The following is a 12,622-nucleotide window of genomic DNA, read 5'->3' as shown; positions in this document are numbered from 1 at the left end:
TTTAGGCTTTTATCACATGACCAGGATTGGGACACAAGGTAAATGCAACATTTTGGCATTTTATCACATTTTTATCCCTTTTTCTTTTCTTTTTTGTGACACGTTTCAAATAGATGATTTTTGCTTGCAGTGAAAATTCAGCTACCGGATACTATCATTTATTCTTCTTGTAGGAGGTTACGTTGATACCAGAGACCCTAGGGTCCAGTCAGAGGACACGGTCCCATCGGAGACCTAGTCCTGGACCATCTCAGCAAGGAGGTACTAACATGGGAGGAGCTCCTCAGGGCGTATTCTCCATGGAAACCATGAAATCAGAGCTGTCCTCGGTCAGCAAAGATGCAACGTCCCATGATAGGCCGAGATGCTATAGTCACTTTGTGGCGAAGCCAAACGTGTCTCAGCTTGCCCAGGTAAGACTTCTTTCGTTCTTCATGGTTTGCCTATGACAGCATAGGAGTGAGCAGGTTTGCTGTGTATGGTGATGGGTAAAGTCTACCAATGAAAGGAACAACCATATGTAGTGGTCTATCGGATAAAAATATCAATGGATACCTTTTATTCATTTATTTATTTCTGATATTTATACAGGGTGGCACATATCACCAATTTGATGGTCTCTCAATTCAGCATTCAGCATTTATTCAATTTCATAATAAAAACAGTAACATCAACATACAGGTAATATAAAAGAAATAATACTTATACATAATTATTATTAAAACAGTTGACAGTAAAAAGAAATAGGAATTCGGTTGCTGTATAAAAACCATAGTGGGGATTGTCTCGACAGTCACCATCAACAGTAAAAATGTGTGTTAGTGGAAAAACAATCATCATTGCTTATAATTAAATATCATTTTTATGTTATTATTTTCTGCGATATATTTCTGTTCTAAGGGTGTTGAGATCAATAACAGTACATCTCTTCAGCTTGATATGAAAATAGCTTGTAAATGCTACGCAGTGCTGCATCATTTCGACTATACTGGGAGAAAAATTAGTCAAGTCTACCTGTTTGTTTGAGAAATTATAAATCTGCTGTCACCAATAAATTTAAAATATGCTTCGTGGAAGGAGCGTCTTTCAAATTGAGTAATGCAGTGGTGTTATGATGCTTGTGTATTGTATAAGCCTTTGATTACCACTGGCATGGGATATTATGTTCCCTTGTTTCAGTAAAATGCAGAGGCAGAGCAATTTTGTTTCATTCTTACCCCAGTAACACCTGATAATTGTGATGTTACTGTTTTAAAAATGAAATACAGAAATGTAAATATATTGTGTCTGTTTGAAGCTAAAATGATGTTAAATCATATCACTTTACAAAGAGTTATCTCCCTTCTGACTCAAAACAGATGATATAACGAAACAAAAACCATTGGCATATTCCTGAATTCGTCAGTAAAGAACTGACCTCTTGTTTTTTATTCCAGCGTCGCTACATTGCCCCCAGCAACCAAGCTGGCCTGAAGCTGAAGAGGGTGCTCGGTTACAATGGTAACGGTCGAGGGAATGTCATCTGGCATCCTGACTCTGGTCTCTTTGCCTACACGTGTGGGTCCATCATAGTACTAGAAGACTTGGACAATAGCTCACAAACCCATCTGCTTGGTGAGGATTTGCTTTTACTGTTTGAAGAGTTCTTTGAAATGTTCTCACTAGTGAAAATTGCTCCACTGTCGATTTCCAATACTAAACTGAATTTGTAATTCTGAATTTCTTCATCCCTGGAGCAAATCCCTGAACCTAACGCTAACCCTCACCCGTAATCCAATCTAAAAACCCAACATGTTTGACAAAATAAAGCCTGGAGAAAATGTAGGATTACCATTTCAAGATGGTTTTAATTTCATTGAGCATTCATGTATAAAGTAAGGGAAATCACATTTTCTCAGACTCACGCTTCAAGTTAATAGAATGTAATTGATAGTTTTTTTGTTTTGCTCAAATTTGTCCACTTCATTACTTTTAAATGAACAGGTCACATGGAAGAGATATCAGTCCTAGCCTTCCAGAATGATGCTCAGATCCTTGCTTCAGCCTCCGGAGCCAGCGGACTGACACCGAGCCAGATCTGTTTCTGGGATCTACAGGGCGCCCACTGCCGGAAGACACTGTCGTATCATGAGCATGGCATTGTGGGATTGGCGTATTCGCGCGATGACAGATTTCTGGTTTCAGTTGGTAAGTTCTAAGCCAAGTAGTTAGTGGTAATTTAGGTGTAATAGGGTTAGCCCCCCCCCCCCCCTTTTTTTTTTTTTTGTTGTTGATGAATTAGGTAAATGTTCTTGAATGTTGGGTAAGGTTTGTAACAGAGTGTAAATTGACACAATTTTGTGAGCTAACTTTTTTTTAATGAGACCAATACACAAACTAACATTTTACTGGCTTTATATGAAGAGCTTAGTATAGAATAAAATAAAAACTGTTCTTATATTTTTTTGTTCCGGATGATAACAAGATTGACTGAATGATAAATATAACATTCTGAGAATATCACTTTTGATAGACTGTAAAGAGAAATAAGTATATCTTTATTAGAAGTTTTAACCAAGAGGGTAGTTGACAATTCTATTTAGTGCAATAGAGCATAGGAGTTATTAGAAAGTTGCAGGGCTAATATGGAACAACCAAACTTCAATGTTCACATTAATGCTGTGGAAATCCCAAAATGCAGTATTGTGGTATGACCTTTGACCCTGGCCTTGCAGGTGACTACCGCGACTGCAGCATTGCAGTGTGGAGCACGCAGGACTACAGCCTGCTAGCAGCCTCTAAGACGGCCCTACCAGTCCACTCCCTTCTCTGGGACCCATACACATCCAACGAGTTCACCTCTGTGGGTGAGAAGGGAACGGTACTCTTCTGGTTGCTGGATGAGAGTCAGGGGCGTGTCAATCTCAATGTCCATGAAGCACAGGTCCCGCAGGAACTCATGGATCACAGGAACATGGTAGGGAACTTTTGTATTACTCCAGGAAAGTCAAATGAGTCAGTTTTAAAAGATTTTTACAAACATGTATAATAATTATTTTGTATTATTATTTATTCGGCAAAGACAAAGAAAAATCAGTGAATACAAAACAAGAGTACATTTGGAAGAGAGTCACATGGATGCCAGGAAAAGAAAAAGATTAACCTAATAACTATAACCCTAAGGTCTTCTTTTCAAATCCATGTGACAATAACCTAGTCCTATTCAATATAAATGTACATGTACTTGGTAAATTGTTCCCAATTTTAGCTTGTTGTTAAAGCCTGCTTGGAACTTCCATGTAACTTTAGTGCATATTGTCAGCTTGGGACGCAGCAGTTAATGCTTCATGCTTCAGAAGCTCTGTCCACTGAAACTACACTGTCTCTCATGATCCATGAAGGTTGTTCATGATCACAAGTGTTACGTATGAAGGAGATAACATCCTCTAAATGGGCAGCACAACCGGAGTCCTGTCGGCCCACACACCAAGCACAGATCATGCTGTAGAAGCTATTTTTAATTCAACCACTCTCTCTCTCTCTCTCTCTGTCTCTGTCTGTCTCTCTCTCTCTCTCTCTCTCTCTCCTCTGTCTCTCTCTCTCTCTCTCTCTCTGACTCCCACTCTCTCTCTCTCTCTCTCTCTCTACCTCCCTCTCCCTCTCTCTCACTCTCTCTTTCTCTCCCTCTCTCTCTCTCTCTCTCTCTCTCTCTCCTCTCTCTCTCAATCTCTCTCTCCATCTCTCTCTCTCTTGATATGTGTAGGTTCTTGATGATGTGGCCTTCACAAGTGCAGTGTATGGAGGAGATAACATTCTCTATGTGGGAAGCACTACTGGTGTCCTTTCGGCTTGGGACACCAAACACAATTCTTGCTTCATGCATTGGGATGCAGATACTGCTGAAATAGGTAAGGTTTTTTTTCCCAGAACACTTTTATTGCTTTTTTAGATTGTCCTAATTGTTCTAACTGATTGTTTTTTTCTAGAAATTTAGAAATTCAGGTGAAGCACTTATCATCTACATTATGAAAAGGCTTCATTTATGTATTGAATTGTGTTCAATGTCCAATTGGCAAATGCATTTACAACATCCAGTGTGAAACTTGCTGTAGTAATTATATTTCTTATGTCCTAATTTTAAAAACTATCTGTGAAACTGCTCAAAATTATTAGGGTTTGACTTTGTTTTTTTTAGGAGTGATCGTGAGTAAGTTTGGAAGCACTCGTCTGATTACAGGAGGAGCATCACGTCTGATTCGTCTCTGGTCAGTTCATGGGATGGGAGAACTCAGACTGACCGCTGGCTTCACCAACAGGTCAGTAGAGAATGGACGTCCCAAGTTGTAAGATGATTATGGCTCGTCGTTTGGGTGTCATTTTATTGGTGTCTGCATTAACTTTTGCCTTTCCCTGTTACACACAGGAATGCAAGTCATGATTAGAATATTCAGGTAGCACTCTTTTTAGTCCCTGCTAGTCTTCTGCAACCAAACATATTCCTTACCTTAGATGTCAAAATTTGGTTTGTAATAACATACATTTCTAGTGACAGCAGTGCATTATGTTCAAAGTAAACCATTTGTACAATTCCGTATTTGTATATATCCTGTACATCCTGTAAACGAACAGTTGCTTTTGTTGTTGATTTTACTGAATGCCGAACATGGATATTAGGACGCTAAACAAATTCAAGAGTTAGTCTTTTAATTCTAAGCAACCCCAATACTCACACACTGCTTAGTTTCATACTGTATGTAAAACTTTTCTGTTGGAAAATGTATAAATTACATTTCATTAGAGAACATTCACATTTTGTTTAAAAAAAATTTAAATTAAGTATGCAGAGCTTCTACAACTTTTCTACAACAATTTCATGATGGTATCCTCTCTCTTTTCCTCTCTCAGTGGTGTTGGTCAAGGTCTTGTGATGGAAGATGAAATGGCACTGGATGGCGCTATCACCTCGGCCCAGTTTGACCACACCATGGACGTAGGAGTGGTTTCAACGGCTGAGGGTACCCTGTGGTACATCAACTGGGTTGAGAGGACCTCCATTAGACTGGTCTCTTCACACACAGCCAAGGTAGGGTGGCATTGATTGCAAGTCATGGGTAGTTAATGAAAGAGAAGGTTGAGGGTACCCTGTGGTACATCAACTGGGTTGAGAGGACCTCCATTAGACTGGTCTCTTCACACACGGCTAAGGTAGGATGGTGTTGATGCAGGTCATCGGCTTTTATTGAAAGAGAAGTTGAGTTCTGGTAAAGGTGAAAGAAAAGTGGGTTTTTTTCTGTCAGAAAGGTAACACACCTTCATCTCAGCAGGCACATCCTAAAGGCTTGTTCATATATGATATGGTAAACCATCGCAAAAATAAACCAAACAAAGCTGTTCTTTTTTTCTGTGTAAACGAATTGCAACTGCGTGCAACAGGTCCTACGCATATTCACTGTTTGATAGCTCTGTGTTATAAGATACAGAAATGTGATGCTTTCTTCACTTCATCATGAAAAAGAAAGTCATATCTGAACGTGGCCTAAGTGATCAAAACATAGCATACTTCATTTTGGGAATGTTAAGATGTGTTCCTCTGTTGTCATCCAAAGTTTGCTGGTATAAAGAACTCTCAAAGTGAGTGAATTGTGCTTGTATCTTTGTTTTTGTAATTGTGATTACGTTCCAATTGCTATTAAACCTGTTTTATTACATTTTTTAGATAATAATGTACCTTTAAATGGGTGATTTGTAATATGTTACTCATTCATCACATTGTACGTGAATCTTGACTCTTGAATCTTTATCTTGACAGGTCACTGATGTTGCCTTCAGTGAGAGTGACCTCTTTGCGACCTGTTGTCATGACGGCAGTCTCAACATCTACTCATTGACCGACATGGAGCGCAGTATACAATTCCAAGTCTTAGACCAGGTAACGTACAAATAAGTTCAGTACAGAAGATTTGATCTCTAACAGACATCTTTAATACATTGCCTTATGAAAGATGTATATTTAAAAAGTTGTTAGAATTCCTTTACATATCAGTCTGATTATCTTATGAAGACTAAAGGACAAACAATTTATTATTTGTGTATTTTATGAGACTACATGTAGTTCATGTGAGTCTGAATATATTTTTATAGATCAAATGGTTAAGATTACTCTTTTCTTCGCACAGAGTTGTAACTGCATAGCCTTCAGCCCCAGGAGGTTTGGTCTCTCCTCCCAGACCCCATCCTCTTCCTCCTCCATGATAGTAGCTGGTTACCATGACGGCACAGTTCGTCTCTTTGACCTAGTCAGCTGTGAGATGACCATCAAGATGCAGCCTCATGCCCACTCAGTGACCGCCATAGCTTTCTCTGTTGATGGTAAGAAGAGTAATATTTCACAGGTTTTTAGAAGAAAGCCCAGTCCTTCTTACTTTTTCACCAGGAAAATAATGAAAATGAATTCTGTTCATTATGATTGTTTAGTCAAACTTGCATTAGTGACCCACTATCTAAAAAACCACACTTTTTTTTTTTTTTAATTTGTTTCACTTAAAACAATGCTTCTCTTTGAGATATGTGTTAAAGGAAACCTGTGTTTAAAGGCCACCTGGCTATAAAGACTGTCTTTTGTGAGTCCCTTGAGTGGTCTTTCTGTACAGGTGTATGAAGACCACCTGCCTATAAAGACCATCTTTTGTGAATCCCTTGAGTGGTCTTTCCGTCCACATTTCACTGTATTGTATATTTCTCCTGTACAGGTCATGTAATTCTATCTGGTTCTCACAATGGATTGATTGCCATCAGCAGCCCCACCACGGGAATGACCATGAGGGTTCTACAGGATCACAAGGGAGCACCCATTACAGATATACAAGTCCATCAAGAGCTGGTAGGGATATGGTCATTTATGTTTTGCATGCTTAAAAGCTACTGTATACCTCATATTTTTGAAGAACATCATTCAAATGTATTAGGTGCATGTAAATCAATGATTGGATTAAGTGTTTGGTACCCATTTTTGTGTCATGTGATTCAATTATTTTACAGCTCTTGTCATTTGTGTGACTTGTATGTTGTCGTATCTTGATTTGACAAATCGAATAATAAAATAATAATAATAATAATAATAGATCACATTTATAATGCGCCTAATACATTGTTTCTAGGCGCAGTGGTGCTGTTGTCCCAGCAGCCATAAAGTGAAGCAATATCCTTACACGAAATAAAGCCGGGACTAATGATAATCATAAGATTGACACAAACTGGCTCTCTGCATTGACCTCTTTGAAAGTCAAAATACCTGCACATTTAATGTATACACCATTTGTTTAGCCTTGCTTTCAATCAATAATATGGGAGAATTGCAGATACCTTACCTTGATTTCTGTGTTACGTTGATTAATTTGCTGTCCATCACACTCTGGACTGATTTTGTTTCATATTCCAGAGAATGTCAACTCATTTTGTGTCCCTTGGTTTAAAAAGAAATTTAACACAAGTGTTGATGATGAGACAAGTTTTTTAATTGCTTGTCTTGATAACCAACAGTGATCCACTATATGAAAATTGACTTCACAATTTTAAGATTGTTTTTCAATTTCAAGTGCAATCAAACCTGCTTTAGTGACCACCTGTCTACAAAGACCACCATTTTTTTTGTTTCCCTTGAAAATGGTTTCTCAGTGAAACATGTACTAAAGGAACTTGTACACAAAGACCACCTGCCTATAACGACCACTTTTCTTGTCTCCCTTGGGTGGTCTTTATGGACAAGATTCACTGTAGTTGCACCCTTATTGACATTTTTGTCTCCATCTCTGACTTTCTGTCACCCCTACATTCTCTTCTTGCCAGGATACAAGCGATCCCAGCTTCCATGCTCTTCACAAGTGGCTCGCTGTCAGTGGTGACAGGAGGGTCAGCGTATGGAGGGCCAGCTGGGCCAAAGACTTCTGTGAGATGGTGGACTGGCTGACCTATCCTGCTCCGGCCTTTGCACCTGACGGCACACCCATTGAGAAGGGCGATCCAGTAAGAATATAGACTTGATATATGTTGTATTGCTCTCTTGAGCTGACCACAAGTAACCTTGTGGTCTTGTAGAAATAACCCTGATTAAGTATATCCTTGTTTTGGGCTTGCGTTTCACAGATCATGTACAGTAATTAACGTATAAACCGCCCTCGTGTATTAACCGCACCCCTCTTTTTCGCCCTAAAAAAAAAAAAAAAAAAAATTCTGACTTTTTTTTGCCGACTTAAAAAACAGTAGAGGACCTAGGATAGAACCCTGTAGTACGCCGTGTAATAGAAGAAAAATTGGAGGAATTATTATTATAAACTACATATTGAAATCTATCTGAAAGATTACTTTCAAACCAAGATGACAGACAAATTTGAGTGTTGTTCTAGTTCCAAGTGGTGAGTCAACACACCGATTACTGAGCTGGGAGACTTTGCCAGGCATAGTGCCAGGTGGAGGGGCATACATCAAAACTTTTTGGCGGCAAAAAGGTGCGGTTAATACACCATTAATTACGGTATTAGAAGTTTGCTTGCATTAAAGCTTCAAAAGATAATAGCTGGGGTAATAATATGATTGCAGGGCCCTCAGGGAGAACAGTATTAATACTGATGAGGCTATCCTGGGTAATCAAGACATATCATTATTATAATTATTATTATTATTACTTTAAAAAATGTGCAATATGGAGAGTAATGAGACTAAGGAAGCCAAAGTTATTGAGACATACAAGAAGGGACTTGAAAATCCTGTGTGCAGATTTATTAAAATACAGTCAAACCTGTCTATGGCAACGGCCAAAGGGAAACACAAAAAGTGGTCTTTGTAGACAGGTTCCTTTAGTACATATTTCAATGAAAAACCATTTTCGAGGGAAACAAAATATGTGGTCTTTGTTGACAGGTGGTCACTAAAGCAGGTTTGACTGTATTAACAATTGTATCAAAGAAATAACAAATACAATTCTGAATTTTTGTAATGGAGTATATAAAGCAGTTGCGTGGACTCACGATCTATCCATTAATATGGTCACAGGCTAAATGTGGTTTCTTCAATGCATTGCTATATTTTCTTGTTTGTTATCTATTGCAGAACCGTTATGACTCGCTGCCTCCCAGTATGGCTAGATTCTCAGCCTCAGACCCTAATGTGATCATATATGTTGGATACGGGATGCAGAAACAAGTGCTCTTCTACAATCTAGCCCAGAAAAAGGTAATTAGAAAGACTAACACTAAGAAGTTATCTTTCTTGTGCTATTTTATTCCCTCTTTTTCTTTGTCACTGCTTGCTTAATATAGTGTACATGTATGTCCGGTCTGTCCAGTACCTCAGGTTTTTGTTGCTGTACTATCTCTGTCATTTTCTGTTTTATATCTTACTTTGCATGGTTACTTATGTTTCACCCTCCTGCCTTTCAGTAACAAGTTCCTCTCCCCTTGTCATGATAAGGGGAAGTTGTGTCATCCTTGTTAAAGCTTTGAGAACTAATAGTCACAACGATAATGTCTGGAAAAAGGTAACAGTGATACATTTCAATATCATGATTTATATCAGTATTTGTTTTGACTTAAAGTATACATTTAAAGATAACGTTTGTTGTTTTCTAAATAATTTTCAGGTGATACGGTCAGCAGCATTGACCCACTGGAGTACATCGTTTGACCTTAATCCTAGAGGTCATCTCATTGCCATAGCAACCCAAGGTAAGAATTAATACATATATGTACACTCTCACTGATCTGAAAGCTGATTTGTGTTTGTCTTGCAATCCTATTTACATTTCATAAATGTTTCTTAAAACGAGACTGCACTACTTGTAGCCACTTGCGCCCTCTTTGTAGCAAACAATACCTAAGTGGTGCCTGTTGGTTAATTGAGAGCTGATCTGATGAGATAACCACCTGTCAGTGACCTTGCAGGGAGGCCTAATCCCTTCTGGCCAAACTAGTACAGACTGGCTTTAAGCCCCACCTGATGGAAGACAATTGAAAATCATCTACATGTAGGTATCGCTTACAAATCATCATATAGATATTATCTCTCGATTTGCTTTGCAAAGTACTCTCTTGAAAAGGTGCTGTTTTAATTGCAGTTAAAACTATGATTATTGTAGACTGCAGATTAGAAGTTTATTTGTAAACATACTATAGAGATCACCATCTGCTTGCAAAACTCAACTAACATCGTTCAATTTCACTTACAAGCAAGGGGGTGTATGTATTTCATTTTGATGTATAACATCAATAGATTTCAGGTGAATGATAAGACAAATCATCAGTTTGGAGCCAATAGGGTGTTAAATCTTTTGGCTCTCAACATACAAAATAATGCATTCCTGCCCTTCAAACGACTACTTCTTGACCCCCTCCATTCTACCCTTTCACCCACAGAGCGTCTAGTGAAGGTGATGGACTACCAAGAGTGTAGCTTTCAGGACTTTGTAGCACACAGTGATGCTGTGGAACTGGTTCGTTTCTCTGGGGATGGGGAGCAGCTCTTTTCAGTCTCTGGTACCGAGATACTCCTCTGGGATGTTGCAGTTTGAGAGCAAGTGAAAACCCTTGAGACTATAGTACATAGTGATGCTGTTGATCTGGGGGGGGGGGGTGTTTCACAAAACTTGTCATCAGTGACAAATGACAGCTTTTGTTATAAGCTACTGAAATCCTTGCTTCTGATTGGTTAACAGCAGATTTGTCACTGATTTTTGTCATTTTGTCATTGAAAGAAGGCTTTGTGAAATGCCCCCCTTGGTGTGTTTCTCAGGGGACGAGGAGCAGCTCTTTTCAGTCTCTGGGACGTTGCAGTTTGAAAACAAGTAAATACCCTTGAGACTATACTACACGGTGACGCTGTTAACCTGGGGGGTGTTTCACAAAGACTCAAAGTCCAACTTAACTCTTAGTTGGACTTAAAGGTAATACAAAGTTTTGGGAAATTTTGAAAATTAGGTGGATAGTGAATCTTTACAATTTTGATATTTTTGGATGCCCGCCTGTGGATGTATTATAAGCATTAAAAAAATTAACCCCTAAAACACTTCTGTTTTCGAGAAAAATTGAATTTAAAAATTTACCGGTGCTCCCGGTAAATTTTGATAAATTTCAAATAGCGCCTACGGCCGTACAATGGTAGCTGCGACCATGAAAATCTCAGAATATGTAGTTGTGGTATATAATTTCCAAACGGGAATAGCTAATCCGTCGATTTTAGTCAAGAAACATTGTTTCATAGCTAAATTGATATCTTGACCTTGAGAGGGAGCTATACAACATAAAGAGTTTATTATTTATAATATCATAACTTTAGACTCGATTTCAACCGGGATAACGATCAATGAATAATGTAGGAACGCATATGCTTCCAATATATTAATTTGAACCAAATTCATGACCCCGTACCAAAACTTTGTAATACCTTTAAATGCTATGAAGAGCCAATTATTTGAAATATATTCAAAAGCAAAAATTCAAGTATTTTAGACTTTTCAGAAAATCCACATCAAGAATATGAAATCTCCAATGATAATAGAAAATAAGATTGATTTTAATCAACATTTTATGCCTTCTAAAAAAGGTTTTACAAAATATTTTCAAAGATGGTAATGGCTTTTCATAACTGATAAGTCCAACTTAGGATCTTTGTGAGACACCCCCCAGGTCCGTTTCTCTAGGAACGGAGAAACGCTTCGCACCAAAATACTCCTTGCAGTTTGAGAGCAAGTGAAAAACCTTGAGACTATCCTGTGAAATCTGGGATATAAACAAAAGTTGGTGACTTAGTAATTACGGTGTTTTCATGGTGAGAAAAATCTGAACAACTCCTTAAAACTGTACTGATTCCAATGAAATTCATTAAAGTTCCTGGTTTTACAGAGTTCGGATTGATTAAGATGGGAATCACATTGCTTCCCTTATGCAAACACAATAGAAATACATTCCTTATCTTGAAAATTGTATTTTCTCTTAAACTATTTTTAAGAAGCTAGATTCTTGTAATAGAAATGCGGAATAGTTTCACAGTTAATTGAAAGTGGAAGTAATAGAGAATTCAAGCTCATAGTTGACCTCAATGACCTGTAGTTGACAACAGGCCTTCCCAACAGAATTTTTTTTCTTCAGATTTTGAATTGAGAGTTAACATCATAATTAATAAATATTTCAGATTTGCAATGTGTCCAAATTAGGTCATTCTTTTCAAGGCAGGAAACAAGAATAAACCCAAACCTGGTGAATTAAACATTGACCTTCTTGACATCTTTCTCCTGTATAATTACACATATGTACTTAATGTTTAATGAAGTATTGAGTATTTTAATTTGAAAGGAATAAGGCTTACTGTCTTGCATCCAGCCTCTGTTGTTGTCATGGTTACTGGATGCATGTGACGTGTATCGTTCCTAGGAGGTTTTCTATGCACCCTCCGCCAAATGACAAGGCAATTTTGAATAGGCATGAAGAGTCAAACAGTACATGTCTAAGCATATATACTAATCAGATGAAATTCTGGTTAAATCATATTACTGAGTATATTCAAAGAAAAATATCGAAAATGATATTAATATAAAGATTTGACATTTTGGTGTACTAGCACTTTGACAGAATGAATGGTTGATACACTTACAAGT

At 38.0% G+C, this 12,622-nt stretch overlaps 1 protein-coding gene across 2 annotated transcripts in view; it reads left to right on the top strand.

Moving 5' to 3' along the window:
- LOC586464 (WD repeat-containing protein 90) overlaps positions 1–10,596 on the top strand; it is a 47,448-nt gene extending 36,852 nt beyond the window's left edge. For both annotated transcript variants that reach the window (XM_030984143.1, XM_030984142.1), the window contains exons 26-39: positions 174–413; positions 1,437–1,614; positions 1,984–2,187; positions 2,715–2,956; positions 3,743–3,887; positions 4,175–4,295; positions 4,885–5,062; positions 5,789–5,908; positions 6,156–6,348; positions 6,729–6,859; positions 7,825–8,001; positions 9,085–9,207; positions 9,614–9,698; positions 10,386–10,596. In XM_030984143.1, the coding sequence (XP_030840003.1) occupies positions 174–413; positions 1,437–1,614; positions 1,984–2,187; positions 2,715–2,956; positions 3,743–3,887; positions 4,175–4,295; positions 4,885–5,062; positions 5,789–5,908; positions 6,156–6,348; positions 6,729–6,859; positions 7,825–8,001; positions 9,085–9,207; positions 9,614–9,698; positions 10,386–10,540 (2,292 nt within the window). In that variant the 3' untranslated portion in view covers positions 10,541–10,596. The remainder of the gene's footprint in view (positions 1–173; positions 414–1,436; positions 1,615–1,983; positions 2,188–2,714; positions 2,957–3,742; positions 3,888–4,174; positions 4,296–4,884; positions 5,063–5,788; positions 5,909–6,155; positions 6,349–6,728; positions 6,860–7,824; positions 8,002–9,084; positions 9,208–9,613; positions 9,699–10,385) is intronic.
- The last annotated feature ends 2,026 nt before the right edge of the window (positions 10,597–12,622 follow it).

Source organism: Strongylocentrotus purpuratus, unplaced genomic scaffold (genome assembly GCF_000002235.5).
Source record: "Strongylocentrotus purpuratus isolate Spur 01 unplaced genomic scaffold, Spur_5.0 spur5_scaffold_14, whole genome shotgun sequence".
Taxonomy (NCBI): domain Eukaryota; kingdom Metazoa; phylum Echinodermata; class Echinoidea; order Camarodonta; family Strongylocentrotidae; genus Strongylocentrotus; species Strongylocentrotus purpuratus.
This window is presented reverse-complemented; position numbering and strand designations above follow the sequence as displayed.